Source organism: Oncorhynchus keta, chromosome 2 (assembly GCF_023373465.1).
Source record: "Oncorhynchus keta strain PuntledgeMale-10-30-2019 chromosome 2, Oket_V2, whole genome shotgun sequence".
In the NCBI taxonomy this organism is placed as follows: Eukaryota; Metazoa; Chordata; class Actinopteri; order Salmoniformes; family Salmonidae; genus Oncorhynchus; species Oncorhynchus keta.
The window spans coordinates 3231095-3256822 of record NC_068422.1 but is presented as its reverse complement, the minus strand read 5'-3'; the positions used below and the strand labels follow the sequence as shown (position 1 = coordinate 3256822).

Below are 25728 nucleotides of genomic sequence, written 5' to 3'. Positions count from 1 at the left end.
GTGTGTGTGTGTGTGTGTGTGTGTGTGTGTGTGTGTGTGTGTGTGTGTGTGTGTGTGTGTGTGTGTGTGTGTGTGTGTGTGTGTGTGTGTGCCGGCATAGCCTACGTGTGTGTGATCCTGCATGTGTGTCACGATGTGTGCATTTGTTTGTGCGTGTGTGCATGTGTCACAATGTGTATACTTGTTTGTGTGCGCGCGTGTGTTTGTGTGTGTGTTTTTATTATTTAGATAAAGATAAAGCAAAGCAGTACGACAGAAACTACAACACAGAGTTACACATGGAATAAACAAGCGTACAGTCAATAACACAATAGAAAAAAAAGTCTATATACAGTGTGTGCAAATGGCGTGAGGTGGTAAGGCAATAAAGGCCATAGTAGCAAAGTAATTACAATTTAGCAGATTAACACTGGAGTGATAGATGAGCAGATGATGGTGTGTAAGTAGTGATACTGGTGTGCAAAACAGCAGGAAAGTAAATAAAAAACAATATGGGGATGAGGAAGGTAGATTGGGTGGGCTATTTACAGATGGACTATGTACAGCTGCAGCGATCGGTTAGCTGCTCATATAGCCGATGGTTAAAGTTAGTGAGGGAAATGTAAGTCTCCAGCTTCAGCGATTTTTGCAATTCGTTCTAGTCACTGGCAGCAGAGAACTGGAAGGAAAGGTGGCCAAAGGACGTCTTGGCTTTGGGGATGACCAGTGAGATATACTTGCTGGAGCGCATGCTACGGGTCGGTGTTGTTATCGTGACCAATGAGCTGAGATAAGGCGGAGCTTTACCTAGCATAGCCTTATAGATGACCTGGAGTCAGTGGGTATGGCGACGAATATGTAGCAAGGGCCAGCCGACTAGAGCATACAGGTCGCAGTGGTGGGTGGTATAACCTGTCTAGGACGGGCCGTTCCGCTAGTGGAACCCCACCTCAACATTCCGCTGAAAAAGGAAGCGCGCGAAATTCAAAAATATTTTTTATAAACATGTAACTTTCACACATTAACAAGTCCAATACAGCCTATGAAAGATACACATCTTGTTAATCTACCCATGGTGCCCGATTTCAAAAATAATTTACAGCGAAAGCACCACATATGATTATGTTACGTCATAGTAAAGTCACAAAAACACACATAGCCATTTTCCAGCGAAAGAGAGGAGTCACAAAAAGCAGAAATATAGATAGAATTAATCACTAACCTTTGATGATCTTCATCAGATGATACTCATATGACATCATGTTACACAATACATGTATGTTTTGTTTGATAATGTGCATATTTATATCCAAAAATTCCAGTTTACATTGGCGCGTTACGTGCAGTAATATTTTAATTCCAAAAAACCCTGTGATTTTCCCAGAAATACTGCTAATAAACATTGATAAAAGATGCAAGTGTTATTCACACAATTAAAGATAGACTGATCCTATATGCAATTTGTAAGTCGCTCTGGATAAGAGCGTCTGCTAAATGACTTAAATGTAATGTAAATGTAAATATGCAACCGCTGTGCCAGATCTTTTTTAAACTTCACGGAAAAAGCATAATCTGAGAACGGCGCTCAGTACCTGCTTATAAACAACTAGACAGTTCCGCTATCTTGGAGTCAACAATAGTTTGAAAAAACACTATAAATAGTCACTTACCTTTGATAATCTTCATCAGGAGGCACTCCCAGGAATCCCAGTTCGACAATAAATGACTGATTTGTTCCATAAAGTTCCATAAAGCCCATCATTTAACCACCTGTTGTTAACGTGTTCAGTCCAGTAATCCATCTTCATGGAGGCGTGACCATTTCCTCCATGACAAAAACTCAACAAGTTCAGTTACAGGTTGTAGAAACAAGTCAAAACATGTCTGCAATCAATCTTGAGGATGTTTTTAAAAAATATCACCAATAAGGTTCCAACCGGAGAATTTCATTGTCTGAATAAAAGCCCTGGAACGAGAGGACACTCTCTCGGGAGCGCGCTTCATGAGACTGAGGCGCCCTGACAGACCACTCACTAAAATGGGTCTCATGAGCCCCTCCTTTATAGTATAATGTTAAAACTAGGATAAAAGACGGTGACATCTAGTGGAAGCCCAGGGAAGTGCAGGCACATCCATATCCTTTAGGGATTTAAATTGGCTCTGTTTTGAAATTTGACTTCTCACTTCCTGTTTGGATTTCTTCTCAGGTTCTTGCTTGCCATATGAGTTCTGTTATACTCACAGACATCATTCAAACAGTTTTAGAAACGTTGGAGTATGTTCTATCCAATGCTAATAATAATATGCATATATTAGCATCTGGGACAAAGTAAGAGGCGGTTCAGTCACGCAATTCATCAAATGTGACATACTGCCACTTAACCTAACAGGATAAGGCACTTTGGTAACAAACCAGATGGCACTGTGATAGACTACATCCAATTTGCTGAGTAAAGTATTGGAAGCTATTTTGTAGATGACATCGCCAAGGTAAAGGATCGGTAGGATAGTCAGTTTTACTAGGGTAAGTTTGGCGGCGTGAGTGAAGGGGGCTTTGTTGCGAAATAGGATGCCGATTCTAGATTTGATTTTGGATTGAGATGTTTGATATGAGTCTGGAAGGAGAGTTTACAGTCTAGCCAGACACCTAGGTATTTGTAGTTGTCCGCATAGTCTAGGTCAGAACCATCCAGAGTAGTGATGCTAGTCGGGCGGGGGGGTGTGGGCAACAAACGGTTGAAAAGCATGCATTTGGTTTTGCTAGCGTTCAAGAGCAGTTGGAGGCCACGAAAGGAGTGTTGTATGGCATTGAAGCTCGTTTGGAGGTTTGTTAACACAGTTTCCAAAGAAGGGCCAGAAGTATACAGAATAGTGTTGTCTGCGTAGGGTGGATCAGGCAGTCATTTGAGAAACCAATGCTATTGAGTCTGCCAATAAGAATACGGTGATTGACAGATGCCTTGGCCAGGTCTATGAAGACGGCTGCACAGTACTGTCTTATATCGATGGCGGTTATGATATCGTTTAGTACCTTGAGCGTGGCTGAGGTGCACCCATGACCAGCTCGGAAACCGGATTGCCCAACGGAGAAGGTACGGAGGGATTCGAAATGGCCAGTGATATGTTTATTTACTTGGCTTTAGAAAGGCAGGGCAGGATAGATATAGGTCTGTAACAGTTTGGGTCTACAGTGTCACTCCCTTTGAAGAGCGGGATGACCGCGGCAGCTTTCCAATCTTTAGGGATCTCGGACGATACGAGAGAGAGGTTGAACAGACTGGTAATAGGGGTTGCAACAATGGCAACGGATAATTTTAGAAAGAGAGGGTCCAGATTGTCTAGCCCAGCTGATTTGTATGAGTCCAGGTTTTGCAGCTCTTTCAGAACATCTGCGATCTGGATTTGGGTGAAGGAGAAGCTGGGGAGGCTCAGGCAAGTAGCTGCGGGGGGTGCAGAGCTGTTGGCCGGGGTTGGGGTAGCCAGGAGGAAAGCATGGCCAGCCGTAGAGAAATGCTTATTGAAATTTTTGATTATCATGGATTTATCGGTGGTGACCGTGTTGCCTCGATTCAGTACAGTGGGCAGCTGGGCGGAGGTGCTCTTGTTCTCCATGGACTTTACAGTGTCCCAAAACTTGTTTGTGTGTGTGTGTGTCACAGGAGGTTGGTGGCACCTTAATTGGGGAGGACAGTCTTGTGGTAATGGCTGGAGCGGAATGAGTGGATGGCATCAAGTACATCAAACACATGGTTTGATACCATTCCATTCACTCCGTTCCAGCCATTATTATTAGCCGTCCTCCCCTCGGCAGCCTCCACTGGTGTGTGTGTTATGGAGTGGGCATGGATCCCAGGTGCTTGCAACAGGGGGCAGAGTGTTGTGAGAATACAGGGTGGATGGTTGGAATAAGCACTGGTCACTTAGTTATTTAGGCCTCAAGGGAGCTTTTGTCCTGTCCTCTTTCTCTCTCTCTCACTCTCTCCTCTCTGTGGGTACAGCCCAGCAGCCCAGGGGATTACTACAATGAGAGAGAGAGTGACTTGAAGGTAGAGCTGACTGAGAAGCTCTTTGCTCTCGACACAGAGGTGCCCAAGAGCCCTGGGAGCATCCAGGTCAGTCTTACTGGCACTTCACAGACCCATTACTGAGTCAGTGTGGATGAGGAAGGTTGACATTATACTAGATTGACATTTATTTAACACAATTGGTCATGTTTGCTTTCTTGGGGTTGTGTGATGTGATGTGACCCTCTCAGTCGGCCCTGAGTGATCTGGACCTGGAGACCCTGGCACCCTACATCCCCATGGACGGAGAGGACTTCCAGCTCCATCCCATCATTCCTGAGGAGGTGCCTGGAGGCCCAGAGGGGGCCACCAGCCCACTGGGCCACCTCACCACACAGAATAGCTTCAGCAACATCGCCAGCCTCTTCCAAAACCTGAGATCCCCACAGTCTGACCACTACCAGCCCGCCAAGTGTGCCCCAGGAGACAAGAGAGGCCCCAACCACAGCCAAATGAGGCCTATGGACTCCAGGCCTACTCTGCCATACACAGGCCCCACACAGATCCCCCCCTACCACACCCCAGCCAGCATACCTCTGTCCTCCATGGGTGGACATCAGAACCTGCAGTGGCCCCCAGATCCTCCATTAAACTCTCTACTACAGGTGAACTCCATGGGCAGAAGCCACTCATGTCAGAACATGCCAGTCAACATGATGCACAAGGAGAGGTACTATAGAGGGCCTTCAGTGTGTCTGTCCTACTGATTCTGTGTGTCTGTCCTACTGATTCTGTGTGTCTGTCCTACTGATTCTGTGTGTCTGTCCTACTGATTCTGTGTGTCTGTCCTACTGATTCTGTGTGTCTGTCCTACTGATTCTGTGTGTCTGTCCTACTGATTCTGTGTGTCTGTCCTACTGATTCTGTGTGTCTGTCCTACTGATTATGTGTGTCTGTCCTACTGATTCTGTGTGTCTGTCCTACTGATTATGTGTGTCTGTCCTACTGATTATGTGTGTCTGTCCTACTGATTCAGTGTGTCTGTCCTACTGATTCTGTGTGTCTGTCCAACTGATTCTGTGTGTCTGTCCTACTGATTCTGTGTGTCTGTCCTACTGATTCTGTGTGTCTGTCCTACTGATTCTGTGTGTCTGTCCTACTGATTCTGTTTGTCTGTCCTACTGATTCTGTGTGTCTGTCCTACTGATTCTGTTTGTCTGTCCTACTGATTCTGTGTGTCTGTCCTACTGATTCTGTGTGTCTGTCCTACTGATTCTGTTTGTCTGTCCTACTGATTCTGTGTGTCTGTCCTACTGATTCTGTGTGTCTGTCCTACAGATTCAGTGTGTCTGTCCTACTGATTCAGTGTGTCTGTCCTACTGATTCTGTGTGTCTGTCCTACTGATTCTGTGTGTCTGTCCTACTGATTCAGTGTGTCTGTCCTACTGATTCAGTGTGTCTGTCCTACTGATTCAGTGTGTCTGTCCTACTGATTCTGTGTGTCTGTCCTACTGATTCTGTGTGTCTGTCCTACTGATTCAGTGTGTCTGTCCTACTGATTCAGTGTGTCTGTCCTACTGATTCAGTGTGTCTGTCCTACTGATTCAGTGTGTCTGTCCTACTGATTCTGTGTGTCTGTCCTACTGATTCTGTGTGTCTGTCCTACTGATTCTGTGTGTCTGTCCTACTGATTCTGTGTGTCTGTCCTACTGATTCTGTGTGTCTGTCCTACTGATTCTGTGTGTCTGTCCTACTGATTCTGTGTGTCTGTCCTACTGATTCTGTGTGTCTGTCCTACTGATTCTGTGTGTCTGTCCTACTGATTCTGTGTGTCTGTCCTACTGATTCAGTGTGTCTGTCCTACTGATTCAGTGTGTCTGTCCTACTGATTCAGTGTGTCTGTCCTACTGATTCTGTGTGTCTGTCCTACTGATTCTGTGTGTCTGTCCTACTGATTCTGTGTGTCTGTCCTACTGATTCTGTGTGTCTGTCCTACTGATTCTGTGTGTCTGTCCTACTGATTCTGTTTGTCTGTCCTACTGATTCTGTGTGTCTGTCCTACTGATTCTGTTTGTCTGTCCTACTGATTCTGTGTGTCTGTCCTACTGATTCTGTGTGTCTGTCCTACTGATTCTGTTTGTCTGTCCTACTGATTCTGTGTGTCTGTCCTACTGATTCTGTGTGTCTGTCCTACTGATTCAGTGTGTCTGTCCTACTGATTCAGTGTGTCTGTCCTACTGATTCTGTGTGTCTGTCCTACTGATTCTGTGTGTCTGTCCTACTGATTCAGTGTGTCTGTCCTACTGATTCAGTGTGTCTGTCCTACTGATTCAGTGTGTCTGTCCTACTGATTCTGTGTGTCTGTCCTACTGATTCTGTGTGTCTGTCCTACTGATTCTGTGTGTCTGTCCTACTGATTCAGTGTGTCTGTCCTACTGATTCAGTGTGTCTGTCCTACTGATTCAGTGTGTCTGTCCTACTGATTCAGTGTGTCTGTCCTACTGATTCTGTGTGTCTGTCCTACTGATTCTGTGTGTCTGTCCTACTGATTCTGTGTGTCTGTCCTACTGATTCTGTGTGTCTGTCCTACTGATTCTGTGTGTCTGTCCTACTGATTCTGTGTGTCTATCCTACTGATTCTGTGTGTCTGTCCTACCGTTTTTTATTCAGTTGTGTTCTTGTACTGATGTTTGTTAGAGCTAGAGTAGTGTACAGCGATGGTAAGTAATCCTCTTTTGCAGGTCAATGGAGAACTTTGTCCAGGCCTACAGAGACATGAGTCCCACCAGAATCTCCATAGCCAACAACGTCAAGCGCTCCTTCACACAAATGGCAGTGGTACGTTTACCCTCTCACTGCTTTATGACCTTTGTTTATGATGTGTGTATCCAGGTTGAGGTCACTGTTAAATATTCCACTAGAGTTATATTAGATGCCGAAACTGCAGACTGGTTTTGTCTAAGATCAAATCAATTCAAATGTATTATAAAGCCCTTCTTACATCAGCTGATGTCACAAAGTGCTGTACAGAAACCCAGCCAAAAACCCCAAACCGCAAGCAATTCAGGTGTAGAAGCACGGTGGCAAGAAAAAACTCCCTAGAAAGGACAGAACCTAGGAAGAAACCTAGGTAGGAACCAGGCTATGAGCGGTGGCCAGTCCTCTTCTGGCTGTGCCGGGTGGAGATTATAACAGAACTTGGCCAAGATGTTAAAGTGTTCATAGATGACCAGCAGGGTCAATTAATAATAATCACAGTGGTTGTCGAGGGTGCAACTGTCAGTTGGCTTTTCATAGCCGATCATTCAGAGTATCTCTACTGCTCCTGCTGTCCCTAGAGAGTTGAAAACAGCAGGTCTTGGACAGGTAGCACGTCCGGTGAACAGGTCAGGGTTTCTTAGCCAAGGGCAGAACAATTGAAACTGGAGCCGCAGCACGGCCAGGTGGACTGGGGACAGCAAGGAGTCATACATCCAGGTAGTCCTGAGGCATGGTCCTAGTGCTCATGACCTCCGAGAGAGAGAACGAAAGAGAGAAAGAAAGAAATAAAGATAGAATTAGAGAGAGCATACTTAAATTCACACAGGACACCAGATAAGACAGGAGAATTACTCCAGATATAACAGACTAACGCTAGCTCCCCGACACATAAACTAATGCAGCATAAATACTGGAGGCTCAGACAGGAGGGGTTGGGAGACACTGTGGCCCGGTCCGACAATACCCCCAGACATGGCCAAACAGGAAGGATATTTCCCCACCCACTTTTCTGACCACCAACTTACCATCCTGAGACGAGGCCGAGTATAGCCCACAAAGATCTCCGCCAACCCAGACAGGAAGATCACGTCAGTAACTCAACCTACTCAAGTGACACACACATGGAAGAGCACCAGTAAGCCAGTGACTCAGCCCCTGTAAAGGGTTAGAGGCAGAGACTCCCAGTGGAGAGAAGGGAACTGGCCAGGCAGAGACAGCAAGGGCGGGTCGTTGCTCCAGTGCCTTTCCTTTCACCTTAACACTCCTAGGCCAAACTACAGTCAATTATAGGACCCACTGAAGAGATGAGTCTTCAGTAAAGACTTAAAGGTTGAGACCGAGTCTGTGTCTCTCACATGGGTAGGCAGACCATTCCATAAAAATGGAGCTATAGGAGAGAGCCCTGCCTCCGGCTGTTTGCTTAGACATTCTAGGGACAGTAAGGAGGCCTGCGTCTTGTGACCATAGCGTACATGTAGGTATGTACGGCAGGACCAAATCGGAAAGATGGGTAGGAGCAAAGCCATGTAATGCTTTGTAGGTTAGCAGTAAAACCTTGAAATCAGCCCTTGCCTTAACAGGAAGCCAGTGTAGAGAGGCTAGCACTGGAGTAATATGATAAAAAATGTTGGTTCTAGTCAGGATTCTAGCAGCCGTATTTAGCACTAACTGAAGTTTATTTGGTGCATTATCCAGGTTGCCGGAATGTAGAGGATTGCAGTAGTCCAACGTAGAAGTGACAAAAGCATAGACTAATTTTTCTATGTCATTTTTGGTCAGAAAGTTTCTGATTTTTGCAATGTTACTTAGATGCAAAAAAGCTGTCCTTGAAACAGTCTTGATATGTTCGTCAAAAGAGAGATCGGGGTCCAGAGTAACGCTGAGGTCCTTTGAGACGACTGAGGTCATTTGAGACGACTGTACAACCATCAAGATTAATTGTCAGATTCAACAGAAAATCTCTCTGTTTCTTGGGACCTAGAACAAGCATCTCTGTTTTGTCTGAGTTTAAAAGTAGAACATTTGCAGCTATCCACTTCCTTATGTCTGAAACACAGGCTTCCAGGGAGGGAAATTTGGGGGTTTCATCATGTTTCATTGAAATGTACAGCTGTGTGTCATCTGCATAGCAGTGAAAGTTAACATTATGTTTCCGGATTACTTCACCAAGAGGTAAAATATGTAGTGAAAACAATAGTGGTCCTAAAACGGAACCTTGAGGAACACCGAAATTTACAGTTGATTTGTCCGAGGACAAACCATCCACAGAGACAAATTGATATCTTTCCGACAGATTAGATCTCAATAACCAGGCCAGAACTTGTCCGTGTAGAACAATTTGGGTTTCCAACCTCTCCTAAAGAATGTGGTGATCAATTGTATCAAAAGCAGCACTAAGGTCTAGGAGCACTAGGACAGATGTAGAGCCTCGGTCTGAAACAATTAAACGGTAATTTACCACCTTCACAAGTGCAGTCTCAGTGCTATGATGGGGTCTATAACCAGACTGAAGCGTTTCGTATACATTGTTTGTCTTCAGGCTGGCAGTGAGTTGCTTTTTCTCAAATGTTTGTGCGGAATGGGAGATTTGATATAGGCCGATAGTTTTTAAAATATTTTCTGGGTCAAGGTTTGGCTTTTTCAAGAGAGGCTTTATTACTGCCACTTTTAGTGAGTTTGGTATACATCCGGTGGATAGAGAGCTGTTTATTATGTTCAACATAGGAGGGTCAAGCACAGGAAGCAGCTCTTTCAGTAGTTTAGTTGGAATAGGGTACAATATGCAGCTTGAAGGTTAAGAAGGCCATGATTATTTTCATCACTGTGTCAAGAGATATAGTACTAAAACACTAGAGTGTATCCCTTGATCCTAGGTCCTGGCAGAGTTGTGCAGACTCAGGACAACTGAGCTTTGGAGGAATAGGCACATTTAAAGAGGAGTCCGTAATTTGCTTTCTAATGATCATGATCTTTTCCTCAAAGAAGTTTATTATTTATCACTGCTGAAGTGATAGCCATCCTCTCTTGGGGAATGTTGCTTTTTAGTTAGCTTTGCGACAGTATCAAAAATACATTTAGGATTTTTCTGATTTTCCTCAATTACGTTGGAAAAATAGGATGATCGAGCAGCAGTGAGGGCTCTTCGATACTGCACGGTAATGTCTTTCCAAACTAGTCGGAAGACTTCCAGAAGCTTGCTTCAGAGCTTGGGTATTTTCTGTGTACCAAGGAGCTAGTTTCTTATGACAAATGCTTTTTGTTTTTAGGGGTGCGACTGCATCTAGGCTATTGCGCAAGGATAAATTGTGTTTCTCAGTTAGGTGGTTAACTGATTTTTGTACTCTGGCGTCCTTGGGTAGGCGGAGGGATTCTGGAAGGGCATCTAGGAATCTTTGTGTTGTCCGAAAATGTATAGCGTAACTTTTGATGATCCTTGGTTGGAGTCTGAGCAGATTATAAAAAACAGTCCAGGATTATGAGGAAAACATTAAGATCCACAACATTTATTCCACGGGACAAAACTAGGTCCAGGGTATGACTGTGGCAGTGAGTAGGTCTGGAGACATGTTGAACAAAACCCGCTGAGTCGATGATGGGTCCGAAAGCCTTTTGGAGTGGGTCTGTGGACTTTTCCATGTGAAAATTAAAGTCACCAAAAATTTGAATATTATCTGCCATGACTACAAGGTCCGATAGGAATTCAGGGAACTCAGTGAGAAACGCTTTATATGGCCGAGGAGGCCTGTAAATAGTAGCTATAGAAAGTGATTGAGTAGGCTGCATAGATTTCATGACTAGAAGCTCAAAAGACGAAAACATCGGGGGGGTTTTGTAAATTTAAATTTGCTATAATAAATGTTAGCAACACCTCTGCCTTTGCGGGATGTGCGTAGGGATATGGTTACTAGTGTAGCCAGGAGGTGAGGCCTCATTTAACACAGTAAATTCATCAGGCTTAAGCTATGTTTCAGTCAGGCCAATCACATCAAGATTATGATCAGTGATCAGTTCATTGACTATAACTGCCTTGGAAGTGAGGGACCTAACACATTGAATAGCCCTATTTTGAGATGTGAGGTATCACAATCTCTTTCAATAATGGCAGGAATGGAGGAGGTCTTTATTCCAGTGAAATTGCTAAGGCAAACACTGCCATGTTTAGTTTTGCCCAACCTAGGTCGAGGCACAGATACGGTCTCAAAGGGAATAGCTGAGCTGACTACACTGACTGTGCTGGTGGCAAACTCCACTATCCTGGCCTGCACCTTATCTCATTGTGGAGCTAGGGGAGTTAGAGCCCTGTCTATCTTCGTAGATATGATGAGAGCACACCTTAAGCTAGGATGGAGTCCGTCACTCCTCAATAGGCCAGACTTGGTTGTTGATTGTGATGTGTGTCTGTGTTTGTATTTGTGTTTGTCAGGGTGACACCACCCTCAGTACTCCTTCAAAGATGACGAGGAATGAAAGCTATGCCATCATGGACAGATCTCTCAGCACCAGCTCACTGGAAGGTACTGTATGGTGGCCCACATGGGACATGCAGTGCACAAACAAAAATACCAAATATCGCTAAATGTACAAGAACAGAAGAGAAAATAGAGCGATATTGAACTCATTTTAATCTCTCTCTTCCTCTTTCTTTTACAGTTAAAGGTATGTGCATACCTGGGGGTGTTGACAAGTGTCTCATTCCCCTTCAGCGGCACAGGAAGTCCCGGTATCCAGGATGTTTAAATGGTACATCCAGAAAATCCTTCCCCAAACAGTGTTGCAACTACAAAGAATACCGTATGCTGCCCTCCTCCAAAACAGAGGGTAGGTTTAGCTTGTTCATTTCAGTTGTTATGTTACTCCCATGTGTCATATGTCGTTACAAAAAGATTGACTGATTAAACCAATAACAACCAGTTGGACAGGCTGTGACCAGGCAAGGAAAATGCATTCATGATAACTTGCTGATTTTGGAAATGATAAAGCATGTTGAAATCTATTTTTAGACAGGCACGCAATTGATTTGGACAAATGATATGCTTTGTTTTGAAATCACAGACCTTTTCCATGACTTGGTGCCAGTCAATGAACTGTCCTCCTCAGATGATGGTTGATTGGCGATTGGCCCAAAGCCATTTCCTCCCTACTTACGTACTGACTCCATGTTTTGTTGAGTGTGTAGGGGTTGACTTTTTGTGCAAAGTTACAAACGTACAAATATCATACCCCCTCAAAATATATAACCTCCCCTGTTATTGTAATGGTGAGAGGTTAGCATGTGTTGGGGATATGATATTTGTGTGTCTAACTTTCACACTCATCATTATTCACAATTAATTCAGGATTATGCGTAATTATGGTAGCATCCACATTAATGTGTTTAGAAACATATTCAATAACTATTTACAATAACAGTGACTCCAAAATAACTTACCTACTCCCTAATGATGGACTGACTTTGTTGTGTGTGTAGGGGTTGCCAGTCGGCTGTTGGGCCCATCCATTGAGACCTATTGTCTGCCAGAGCTCACCCGCTACGACTGTGAGGTCAACGTCCCTCTCCAGGGCAACCTACACCTGCTGCAGGGCAGTGACCTGCTGAGAGCCCTGGACCAGGCCACTTAGACCCAGCCCTACACCCTCTACTCCCCTACCCTACCCTGGACCAGGCCACCTAGACCCAGCCCTACACCCCCTACTCCCCTACCCTACCCTAGACCAGGCCACCTAGACCCAGCCCTACACCCTCTACTCCCCTACCCTACCCTGGACCAGGCCACCTAGACCCAGCCCTACACCCCCTACTCCCCTACCCTACCCTGGACCAGGCCACCTAGACCCAGCCCTACACCCCCTACTCCCCTACCCTACCCTGGACCAGGCCACCTAGACCCAGCCCTACACCCCCTACTCCCCTACCCTACCCTGGACCAGGCCACCTAGACCCAGCCCTACACCCCTACTCCCCTACCCTACCCTGGACCAGGCCACCTAGACCCAGCCCTACACCCCCTACTCCCCTACCCTACCCTGGACCAGGCCACCTAGACCCAGCCCTACACCCCCTACTCCCCTACCCTACCCTGGACCAGGCCACCTAGACCCAGCCCTACACCCCCTACTCCCCTAACCTACCCTGGACCAGGCCACCTAGACCCAGCCCTACACTCCCTACTCCCCTACCCTACCCTGGACCAGGCTACCTAGACCCAGCCCTACACCCCCTACTCCCCTACCCTACCCTGGACCAGGCCACCTAGACCCAGCCCTACACCCCCTACTCCCCTACCCTGGACCAGGCCACTTAGACCCAGCCCTACATCCCTATTCCCCTAACCTACCCTGGACCAGGCCACCTAGACCCAGCCCTACACCCCCTACTCCACTACCCTACCCTGGACCAGGCCACCTAGACCCAGCCCTACATCCCCTACTCCCCTACCCTACCCTGGACCAGGCCACCTAGACCCAGCCCTACATCCCCTATTCCCCTACCCTACCCTGGACCAGGCCACCTAGACCCAGCCCTACACCCCCTACTTCCCTACCCTACCCTGGACCAGGCCACCTAGACACCTAGACCCAGCCCTACACCCCCTACTTCCCTACCCTACCCTGGACCAGGCCACCTAGACCGAGCCCTACACCCCCTACTCCCCTACCCTACCCTGGACCAGGCTACCTAGACCCAGCCCTACACCCCTTACTCCCCTACCCTACCCTGGACCAGGCTACCTAGACCCAGCCCTACACCCCCTAACTCCCTACCTTCCCTTGGACGTGGCTACCTAGACCCAGACCTATACCCTCTCCCCAACTTTACCCTCCCCTACCCTACCTAGATATATCCATCTTCAACCTCACCCTTACCCTTCAATAGCCTTAACCAATACAATTTAGACCTCTTTACAACCCTGACTGAGGCCTCAGCCAAGCCCCCACCCCTGCCCCAAAGATCTAGCACATTCAAGATACAGTTTAAGACGGACGTTTACATACAATTAGGTTGGTCATTAAAACTCGTTTTTCAACCACTACACAAATTTCTTGTTAACAAACTATAGTTTTGTCAAATCGGTTAGGACATCTACTTTGTACATGACGCAAGTCATTTTTCCAACAATTGTTTACAGACACATTATTTAACTTATAATTCACTTTATCACAATTCCAGTGGGTCAGAAGTGTGCATACACTAAGTTGACTGTGCCTTTAAACAGCTTGGAAATTTCCAGAAAATGATGTCATGGCTTTAGAAGCTTCTGTTGGGCTAAATGACATCATTTGAGTCAATTGGAGGTGTACCTGTGGATGTATTTCAAGGCCTACCTTCAAACTCAGTGCCTCTTTGCTTGACATCATGGGAAAATCTAAAGAAATCAGCCAAGACCTCAGAAAAAAAATTGAAGACCTCCAGAAGTCTGGTTCATCCTTGGGAGCAATTTCCAAGCGCCTGAAGGTACCATTTTCATCTATGCAAACGATAGTACGCAAGTATAGACACCATGGGACCATGCAGCCATCATACCGCTCAGGAAGGAGATTCTGTCTTCTAGAGATGAACATACTTTGGTGTTAAAAGTGCATATCAATCCCAGAACAACAGCAAAGGACCCTTTTAAGATGCTGGAGGAAACAGGTACAAAAGTGTCTATATCCACAGTAAAACGAGTCCTATATTGACATAACCTGAAAGACCGCTCAGCAAGGAAGAAGCCACTGCTCGAAAACCGCCATAAAAAAGCCAGACTACGGTTTGCAACTGCACATGGGGACAAAGATAATACTTTTGGAGAAATGTACTCTGGTCTGATGAAACAAAAATAAAACTGTTTGGCCATAATGACCATCGTTATGTTTGGAGGAAAAAGGGGGACGCTTGCAAGCCAAAGAACCTCCTCCCAACCGTGAAGCATGGAGGTGGCAGCATCATGTCGTGGGGGTGATTTGCTGCAGGAGGGACTGGTTCACTTCACAAAATAGATGGCATCATGAGGAGGAAAAGTATGTGGATATATTGAAGCAACATCTCAAGACATCAGTCAGGAAGTTAAAGCTTGGTCACAAATGGGTCTTCCAAATGGACAATGGCCCCAAGCATACTTACAAACTTGTGGCAAAATGGCTTAAGGACAACAAAGTCAAGGTATTGGAGTGGCCATCACAAAGCCCTGACCTCAATCCTATAGAAAATGTGTGGGTAGAACTGAAAGAGCGTGTGCGAGCAAGGATGCCTACAATCCTGACTCAGTTACACCAGCTCTGTCAGGAGGAATGGGCTAAAATTCACCCAACTTATTGTGGGAAGCCTGTGGAAGGCTACCCGAAACGTTTGACCCAAGAAAAAACAGTTTAAAAGCAAAACTACCAAATACTAATTGAGTGTATATAAACTTCTGACCCACTGGGAATGTGATGAAAGAAATATAAGCTTAAATAAATAATTCTCTCCTATTATTCTGACATTTCACATTGGTGATCCTAATTAACCTAAGACAGGGAATTAAATGTCAGGAATTGTGAAAAACTGAGTTTAAATGTATTTGGCTAAGATGTATGTAAACTTCCGACTTCAACTGTAGTACTACTCCTCCACACCTTACCCCACCCGACCATACCAACCGCATATGAACCTGTTCATTCGGCTAATCCTCCTCTTCATCCATCCACCCTACTGCCTCTATGTATCATTAGAAAAACATGTGTTTTCTATTTTGTCATCTTTATCATCATAAATTATATACCACAGGAAGCTGGGGAGGGGAGGACGGGTCATAATAATGGCTGGATTGGAACTCATTAAAACACATAGAAACCATGTGTTTGATGTGTCTGATAATTCCATTCCAGCCATTACCCACCATTCTCCCCAATTAAGGTGCCACCAGCCTCCTGTGGGAGGAGGCATTTTGAGTTCTGAGTCTATTTCTGTTTCATTGATCTCAAGGTCTATGTTGTCCCCCCAGTTGTGTGATCTGTAGCAGGGGATGTCATACTTTTCCTCTTTCACAATCTCTGTCCGTCTGTCTGTCTGTCTGTCTGTCTGTCTGTCTGTCTGTCTGTCTGTCTGTCTGTCTGTCTGTCTGTCTGTCTGTCTGTCTGTCTGTCTGTCTGTCTGTCTGTCTGTCTGTCTGTCTGTCTGCCTGTCCGTCCGTCCATTTGGCGCTGTTAGAGACAAATTAAAAAACACAACCGTCTAAAATCTGGATGGTACATTATCTACTGTCAGCATGATATCTGGGGTTTTCCTTCCTTTTCCCTTACCGTCTGTCTACCTTCCTTCAATCCCATTGACCTAGTCTGTCTCTCACTGCCTTTGACTGGTGTCTGTTTGCATGTTTTTCACTGGATAGTTACAGTGCTTGTCAGGCCATGAAGTTGATTGGTCAAATCAGAGCATGCCTTTACATTGAGAGAATAGTCCTACTTTTGGTGCCTTTGTTATGGCATTAGAGGTCATATCAGGATCAGGGAGACTTTGGCCTTGATCACAAGAGGCTGGTGAGAGGAGGACAGTGCATAATAATGACTGGAATGAAGTGATTGGAATGGTCAATACCATTCCATTCCATCTATTACTATGAGTCCATCCTCCCCAATTAAGGTGCTACTAGACGCCTGTGGTCTAGATTCAATCATATCAAAAGTTAACTGGCTATAGCTGACACCCGCATAAATCACCCGCAGATTTTATTGGTCACATAAACATATTTAGCAGATGTTATTGTGGGTGTATCGAAATACCTGTGTTCCTAGCTCCAACATTGCAGTAGCATCTAACAATTCACAATGATACACACAAATACAAAGTAAAATAATGGAATTAAGAAATATATAAATATTAGGACAGGCAATGTCAGAGTGGCTTTGACTAAAATACAGTGGAATTGAATACAGTATATACATATGAAATGAGTAAAGAAGTATTTAAACATTATTCAAGTAGCCAGTGATTCCATGTCTATGTATATAGTGCAGCAGCCTGTAAGGTGCAGGGATGAGTAACCGGGTGGTAGCTGATGCTTTGGTGGTGTCGGAGTGTTAACTGCGTTGGAGCTGTAAAAACAGAGTGGCTGCTGGTCATTGTCAGGAAGACCCACCCGTCCCACTCCCGTTAGAAGTTCAGAAGAAGAAAGTGTATTATATATAGAAATAATGATGCTGAAATCATGAGGGTTTCTATCATCCTAATGGTGTAGATTACATCTCACATTCCAGTGTTAGAACTTGTAAACAAAGCTGCAAGGGATTTCTCTTAATGCGACTCCATGCAGCCAATGGCAACGTCCGCTTGAGGTATAATGCCAGGAGACGCTTGTGGATTTGATAGCTCTAATGCAGTTCCACCTCCAACACCAAAAGTACAACTGCTATGAGGGTGTCGGCTAGCACAGATCTGATTGACCTTAGCCCTTAGTTTAAGAGGTGAGGCTATCGACATTCAGACAGTTTTTCTGGATTCCTTCTCTTTCTTCCTGTCTCTCTCTTTTTTGAAGGTATTTGTCTTTGTGTGCTAACCCCTTTAAATTTTGACTTTAGCTTTGTACACACATATACAGTACATTTAAAGACATACGCTCAAAAGTTTCTACTATAATGTCAAGATAGTGTTTTAGTGTCTTGGTACTTTGTCTTATCTACCTGGTAGATACAGATTGTATTCCTGTGTTTTAGATGTTACTCCATAGGGCTGGTGTCTTTTTTTGTACAAGTATAATGAATTACATGGCAGGCCAGTAGTGATCTGTTATTGCGCTTTAAAGAAAAAAGAAAATTGAGAGAAAAAAATATGAAAGATACACAGTACCAGTCAGAAGTTTGGACTCCCCTACTCATTCAAGGGTTTTTCTGTATTTTTATTATTTTCTACATGAAGAAGGTTGAGAGAATGCCAAGAGTGTGCAAAGCTCTCATCAAGGCAAAGGACTGCTACAAGAATTTAAAAATCTATTTAGATTTGTTTAACACTTTTTTGGTTATTACATGATTCCATATGTGTTTCAGTTTTAATTTTTACTTGAATGAGTAGGTGTATCCAAACTTTTGACAGGTACTGTATAATTATGACTATTGTAAACAATTGAAATTGACACCGTAATCTCTTTCAACAGTATCTAAAAAGGTGCTGATGCTTTATGTATAGATATAAAGTAATCTCTTTCAACAGTATCTAAAAATGTGCTGATGCTCTATGTATAGATATAAAGTAATCTCTTTCAAAAGTATCTAAAAATGTGCTGATGCTCTATGTATAGATATAAAGTAATCTCTTTCAACAGTATCTAAAAATGTGCTGATGCTCTATGTATAGATATAAAGTAATCTCTTTCAACAGTATCTAAAAAGGTGATGGTGCTTTATAGATATAACCATCTAGCATTTGTAGAGGAATCTTTATATGTTTATTGGATCCACTTTTATTAACACTGTATCTTGATGTTGTTGTTTATTTTTCTTGCTGACATTGTCTTTAAAGGTGATTTATAGCTCCAACAGGATTGGGACAGTGACACATGTGTTGTTGTTTTAGCTCTGTAATCCAGCACTTTGGATTTGATATATTATATAATATAATGAGGTCAAAGTGCAGACTGTCAGCTTCAATTTGAGGGTATTTTATCCATATTGCGTGAACCGTTTAGGAATTACAGCACTAGTTGTGCAAAGTTACAAACGCACAAATATCATACCCCCTCAAAAATGATAACCTCCCCTTTTATTTTAACGTGAGAGGTTAGCATGTCTTGGAGGTATGATATTTGTGTATCTGGAACTTTAACACTCATCATTATTCACAATGAATTCAGGACTATTCATAATCATTGTATCATCCACATTAATGTAGAAGTGTTTAGAAACAGATTTTATAATTATTTACAATGTGAACAAAATGACACAGTACATTATTTAGCATTAACTTCTATTGCGCACAAAATACTCAAACTCAACCAAAATAAACAGCAAATGCATCCAACAAGTTTCTAGAGTCACAAGCTTGATGTAATCAATGCGTGCTAGGAATATGGGACCAAATATTGAACTTTTGACTACTTAAAATACTGCCCTACCAAGCAAAAAGGTAGTAACTGCTCATAGCGTGGAACTAAGAAAAATAGCTTTTATTTATTTACCTTGGTTTACTTTGTGCAGTTACTGCTAACATGACCCCAATTTTCTCCAAAACACAATACAATAGAGGCAGGATACTTGTCCACATGATTAAGCATGTATTTAATGTAGCAAACATGACATGAACTCTTTGCTTGGTAGGGCACCATACACATAAGTGAATTTGCCCCAAAACCTTTGGTCAAATAAAATGGGGGGGACTATGTTCAAAAAGTGCTGTAATTCCTAAACGGTTCAACCGATATGGATGAAATACCCTCAAATGAAAGCTGACATTCTGCACTTTAACATCATAGTCATTGTATTATTTTAAAATCCAAAGTCCTGGAGTACAGAGACAGAATAACAACAACAAATGCACTGTCCCAATACTTTGAGCTCACTAATTTGCCTTAACATTGCCTTAAGGTTGTCTCAATGTTGACTCAGCCCAGTGTTATGCCCTTCAAATGCACAGATTGTCTCTGTAAACATAGACGTCCAATAAAACCCACACTATACAAATCCTGATGTTTAGCTTGGCGAGCCCTAGCTTAAGATCCGGTATGTTGACTATATGTAATTATGTTGAGTATATGTCATTAGTCCAGTGTAGACCTCCCCTAGTTGTGATAACGAGAGATGTTTTGAGGAGACAATTCTAGAAGGATAAAGAATCTGATTCACTACGTCGACCTACAGATGTGGTCAAAGATATTGGCACCCTTGCACTTTACAATGGAGGTGCAATGGAGCAGAATGTTGAATGGCTATTTTTACCCTGTAGGCACCTGAAACTTAAATAAATTACACAGTAATGGAGAATCATTGCCTCCAACCAAATTATACTGAACAAAAATATAAACGTCAAATGAAAGATTTTACTGAGTTACAGTTCATATAGGAAATCAGTCAATTGAACTAAATTAATTAGGCCCTAATCTATTTATTTTACATGACTGGGAATATAGATATGCATATGTTGCTCACAGATACCATTAAAAAAGTAGGGCATGGATCAGAAAACCAGTCAGTATCTTGCCTCATGCAGCGTGACCCACATCCTTTTCAAAAGTTGAATCAGGCTGTTGGTTGTGGCCTGTGGAATGTTGTCCCACTCCTCTTCAGTGGCCGTGTGAAGTTGTTGGATATTGGAGGGAACTGGAACATGCTGTCGTACACGTCAATCCAGAGCATCCAAAACATGCTCAATAGGTGACATGTCTGGTGAGAATGCAGGCCATGGAAGAACAGGGACATTTTCAGCTTCTAGGAATTGTGTACAAATCCTTGTGAAATGGGGCTGTGCATTATCATGACCATCGTTCTCAGGATTTCATGTGGGTTTGGGTCGTTCAATAATAAGAGGCTGTAATGTGGTGCAGAGGGTGTTAATCAGTGAGGGTGATATGTCTGTCCTACATTGGTCCAACATAATTTCATTGAAATGAGGTGGAAACAATGTTGATTCAACCAGTATGCCCCCAGTGTGTGAGAACTTTAACGACCAACCGTCAATATCAAATACTCATGCACTTCCCTTGACCTCTTGGTAGCATATGTTTTGTCAATACCAATGGAGGCTGCTGAGGGGAGGACGGATCATAATAATGGCTGGAACGGAGTGAACGGAATGGCATAAAACACATGGAAATCATTGGTTTGGTGTTTTTGATACCTTTCCACATATTCCCCTCCAGCCATTACCACGTGCCCACCTTCCCCAATTAAGGTGCCACCAACCTCCTATGGTCGATACACAAATCTCAAAATCAAAACGGTTGAACCTCAGATGATTTCTGTGTTAGACTCAGTAATAGTTACATGTAGAGCAATGGGTGGCAGAAACCTGTTGAAACCTTTTGGGACCTGTTGGAACAAATGGTGATAGAGCTATAAGACAGTGACAGAAGTAAGACGGAGAGCTGAGGGACATATAGAGAGGGACTGTGGTGCTGAACTGTGACTGACATATAGAGAGGGACTGTGGTGCTGAACTGTGACTGACATATAGAGAGGGACTGTGGTGCTGAACTGTGACTGACATATAGAGAGGGACTGTGGTGCTGAACTGTGACTGACATATAGAGAGGGACTGTGGTGCTGAACTGTGACTGACATATAGAGAGGGACTGTGGTGCTGAACTGTGACTGACATATAGAGAGGGACTGTGGTGCTGAACTGTGACTGACATATAGAGAGGGACTGTGGTGCTGAACTGTGACTGACATATAGAGAGGGACTGTGGTGCTGAACTGTGACTGACGTATAGAGAGGGACTGTGGTGCTGAACTGTGACTGACATATAGAGAGGGACTGTGGTGTTGAACTGTGACTGACATATAGAGAGGGACTGTGGTGCTGAACTGTGACTGACAGAGAGGGACTGTGGTGCTGAACTGACTGAGAGGGACTGTGGTGCTGAACTGTGATCTCTCCACGACTACTTGTTGAACTGTGACACATTATGTCAGCTGACAGAGAGGGACTGTGGTGCTGAACTGACTGATGCACTTATCTCTCCACGCTACTTCACACATTATTCAGCTCATCGCTTTCTCTCCCTCCCTCTCTGTCATCCTCTCTCTTTCCCTCCCTCTCTCCCTCCCTCTCTGTCATCCTCTCTCTTTCCCTCCCTCTCTCCCTCCCTCTGTCATCCTCTCTCTTTCCCTCCCTCCCTCTCACTCCCTCTGTCATCCTCTCTCTTTCCCTCCCTCTCTCCCTTCCTCTCTGTCATCCTCTCTATTTCCCTCCCTCTCTCCCTCCCTCTCTGTCATCCTCTCTCTTTCCCTCCCTCCCTCTCCCTCCCTCTGTCATCCTCTCTTTCCCTCCCTCCCTCTCTCCCTCTATCTTTCCCTCCCACGTTCAATTTTAGGATCAGCCCTGTCAAGTTTAGCTATCCTGTCAACCTTAGAACATTTTAGACCAAATATTGTTTCCACTGTTAATGGAAATATAGACGCCGTGAGTTCCTCCAAAGACATGAGAAAATAAGCTCCTTGTTGTCGTTGAGCCAAAGTGAATGGAATGTGGAACGTTTCCTTAAATTAGCCATGTTCCAGATAAATAAACACAAGGATAAAATGATGGGATGTATAATTTCATATATTTATTTATTCTATGGGAATGAGGAGGAGGAGTACATAAATGAGTTACCGATAGTTAGATCAGACCACTCCGTTAGCTGAAACATTTCTGGTGTTGGTCCCTATATGCACAAATATGAAGTATTTAACAGATAAAAGCAAGAAAAATTCAATTTTTTGCATTTGTGATTTTAAACTTCTTTGAGTTAAAATCTCTTGTTATTACTTGAATTTTAAGCGATAGAAAAACCAAAGTAAGATAAAGATAAAGTTCTCCACCTTGCAGGCCATGCTCCTTTTCCTGACGGAGATGAGTCAAGGCTGAGATGTCAGATAGAACTGCAGATGTGATTTGGCCTAATTTGAGTTCCGGTATGTGAGAAGAGTTGGCTAGAGGGAAGTCACAAAATAACTGCAGAAACAAGGCGTAGCACCAGTCCTAGCGGTAGTTACTGTGACACACCAAAAAACAACATTTAGCAATATGAATAATTGAACAATCTCAGTTCTCATCCTCTTTAAAGGCAATATCAGCATTCTAGTCTACTAAATATACTGAGGGTTGTTTTTTCTGTTTTTATCCATTACATTTTTGGATGTCTTAGTTATTTTAGATGATCCTATGATTTATATAGAATTCATTATATTGTTATTACTGTATAGGGAATTTAACCCAATAAGATGTATTTCTGCACTGATTTCTTATTAAAGTGTATTGATCTGCATTTGTGATGTGATACATGTGTTCTCTTCCCTGTATCAACACTTCCTATACTCCCTTCATAACACAGGCACATTTACAATAATAATAATGAGCTATACCTAATGCATAATAATGCACAACACCTTAAATTGGAAAGCCAAAATTCTCAAATATAAGACAGGAACTTCATAAAGACTGAAAACACCTTATATTCTATATGGAATGTACACTGAGTGTACAAAACATGAGCAACACCTTCCTAATATTAAGTTTAATCCCCTTTTTCCCTCAGAACAGCCTCAATTCGTTGGGGGATGGACTCTTTCAAGGTGTCGAAAGCGTTCCACAGGGATACTGGCCCATGTTGACTCCAATGCTTCCCACAGTTGGGTCAAGTCTTTTATTTTTGATTGAACCTTTATTTAACTAGGCAAGTGTGTTAAGAACACATTCTAATTTACAATGACAGCCTAGGAACAGTGGGTTAACTGCCTTGTTCAGGGGCAGGACAACATATTTTTACCTTGTCAGCTCTGGGATTTGATCTAGCAACCTTTCGGTTACTGGCCCAACACTCTAACCAAGTTGGCTGGATGTCCTTTGGGTGGAGGACCATTCTTCATACACACGGGAAAATGTTAAGTGTGAAAAACCCAGCAGAGTTGCAGTTCTTGACACACTAAAATTGGTGCACCTGGCACCTACTACCACAGGCTATTAAATAGCTATGTTTTATCTATCTTTATATATAAATAGATATGTGTTATCTATATTCATATTTAAATAGCTGCGTCTTATCTGTCTTCATATTTGAATAGCTATTTTTTAAATCTATCTTCATATTTTTCACCTGTTGTAAGTTATGCTTCCTGCTGTGGCAGGGTTAGCATGAGTTGGACAACACTGACAAGTGCCTGTTGTGGCCGTGTCTGATTCCTGGCTTAGAAAGGCCAACAAAATCCTAAAATTTCCATCCCTAACTATAACATTTTCCGACAAGATAGAACTGCTAAAGGGGGCGGAGTTGCAATCTAATGCAGAGATAGCCTGCAGAGTTCCATCTTACTATCCAGGTCTGTGCAAACAGAAATTTGCATCCTGTAGCACTAATTCCAAAACGTTTTGAGACACTGTGAAGTCCATGGAGAATAAGACCACCTCCTCCCATCTGCCCACTGCAGACGGATATGAAACACTGTCACGACCGATAAATCTACGATAATCGATAGTTTCAATAAGCATTTTTGTACGGCTGGCCATGCTTTCCACCTGGCTACCCCTACCCCGGCCAACATCTCAGCACCCCCTGCAGCAACTTGCCCAAGCCCCCCTACAAATCAGCCGGGCTAGACAATCTGGACCCTCTCTTTCTAAAATGATCTATCATCCCTCCCTCCATCCATCCATGCAGGCATTGAGAGAATAGCCTCAGGGTTTGCCTCCTCGCCTCTCCTCTCACTCTTCCTCTTCCTCTCTTCCACATTTCACCCGGACAGAGGGGTTCATCAGTGTTGGTTCCCTAGGACGAGGGAGACGACGGGCCTGTCTGGTTTGGAAGCTCCTCTTGATAGATCACTCACCCCTGCCCCCTCGGGCCTGAAGTCTGCCAGAGGAGAGGAGAAACAGCTTCAGAACGTTGGGCTGTTTCAGGCATTCATTCAATTAAAGGAACATTCCTGCCCTGTACTCATGGTTGGGGAGTAACTGATTACAAAAAACGGTAACTGTAATCCGTTACCAGCAACAAATATTGCAATCAGATTTCCGATACTTTTGAAAAACTAGATTCTCGAGAATTAAATCATTTAAATTCAGAAAGGATGTTTGCGTAAAAAAATCTTTGAAACTTCTCTGTTTTCTCAATGACATTCCAATCAACATTGAAAAAAGGCACAATTTTAAGTTTGTTCCACCTGAGCGAAGTCAGATACCACTATGATGACACGTGCAATGTGTTTGATGAAGCACAGAGAAAAGAGCAGAAATAGGCTTTTGTAGGCTACAGTACAAGCTATGTCTTCCAATGGTGTGACTGCTGTCGGCAACCAAAGATTATCCAGTTTGAGTAAACGCTTGGAGGCAAGGATGACAGTACCCGTGTACTCTACGACGATATGGAGACTTATTATTGATATCTACATAGCGCATTGATGTCAATCACACTGCTGCTGCTCTCTCATTTAGCTATTTGCGCCTCACTGATTGTGGTTGTTGTGGATGGCTGTTCACAAATCTAAATACGTAGTTGAACTCAAGAAGTTTAAGCTGCCTGTCAATCATTGTTTTTGAAACTAGTGGGCAGTCATTGAAAAATGTGCTCTTGCAACAGCTGCACAGTTTGGATCCAAGCCTACGGAATAAAAGTGTGGCTTTTATTGCTCAATCTAATTCATGCTGATAAATTAATTCATGCCTATTCCAAAGGCCTAATGGACACATGCTCAAACTTGCATACTTTTGATAGACTTAAAGGGGCCATCTGTAGTTATTAGATACCATTACTGGACTTAAACATTATATATAGAGTACCAGTCAAAAGTTTGGACACCCCTACTCATTCAAGGTATTTTCTTTATTTTTACTATTTTCTACATGAAAGTGAAATCAAAATCAAGCTTTATTTGTCACATGCGCCGAATACAACAAGTGTAGACTTCACCGTGAAATGCTTACTTACAAGCCCTTAACCAACAAGGCAAGTTCAAAAAGTTCAGTATCTTTAGAAATTTTGGTCAAATGTTACTTTGGAAATCTGAAGTATAATTACAAGCATTTCATATGTGTCAAAGGCTTTTATTGACAATTACATGAAGTTGATGCAAAGGGTCAATATTTTAACATTCACACCTGTGTTAACGAGATAATCACTGACATGATGTCAGCTGGCCCTTTTGTTGCAGGGCTGAAATGCAGTGGATTTTGGGGGGTGGGGGGTTAATTTAATTTGCATAGCAATGAGGGACTTTGCAATTAATTGCAATTCAGCTGATCAATCTTCATAACATTCTGGTGTGTATGCAAATTGCCATCATACAAACTGAGGCAGCAAACTTTGTGAAAATTAATATCTGTGTCATTCTCAAAACTTTTGGC

At 43.4% G+C, this 25728-nt stretch overlaps 1 protein-coding gene and 1 long non-coding RNA gene across 12 annotated transcripts in view; one reads left to right on the top strand and one right to left on the bottom strand.

Annotated features, from left to right (window-relative positions):
- Window positions 1-12377, top strand: part of LOC118396720 (endothelial PAS domain-containing protein 1-like) — a 99950-nt gene extending 87573 nt beyond the window's left edge. For both annotated transcript variants that reach the window (XM_052470847.1, XM_052470844.1), the window contains exons 11-16: window positions 3978-4091; window positions 4235-4713; window positions 6725-6821; window positions 11167-11257; window positions 11394-11561; window positions 12211-12377. In XM_052470847.1, the coding sequence (XP_052326807.1) occupies window positions 3978-4091; window positions 4235-4713; window positions 6725-6821; window positions 11167-11257; window positions 11394-11561; window positions 12211-12362 (1101 nt within the window). In that variant the 3' untranslated portion in view covers window positions 12363-12377. The remainder of the gene's footprint in view (window positions 1-3977; window positions 4092-4234; window positions 4714-6724; window positions 6822-11166; window positions 11258-11393; window positions 11562-12210) is intronic.
- Window positions 12378-12570: 193 nt separating this feature from the next.
- On the bottom strand, window positions 12571-14624 carry LOC127909429 (uncharacterized). 10 transcript variants are annotated; one of them, XR_008071087.1, is made up of 4 exons: window positions 13075-14624; window positions 12888-13027; window positions 12729-12834; window positions 12571-12676 (listed from the first exon to the last, which is right to left on the bottom strand). It is a non-coding gene; the product is annotated as an uncharacterized LOC127909429 (long non-coding RNA). The 10 variants fall into 10 exon arrangements; XR_008071084.1 differs by having other exon boundaries at window positions 12729-12887; window positions 12941-13027; XR_008071081.1 differs by having other exon boundaries at window positions 12941-13027.
- Between the last annotated feature and the right edge of the window lie 11104 nt (window positions 14625-25728).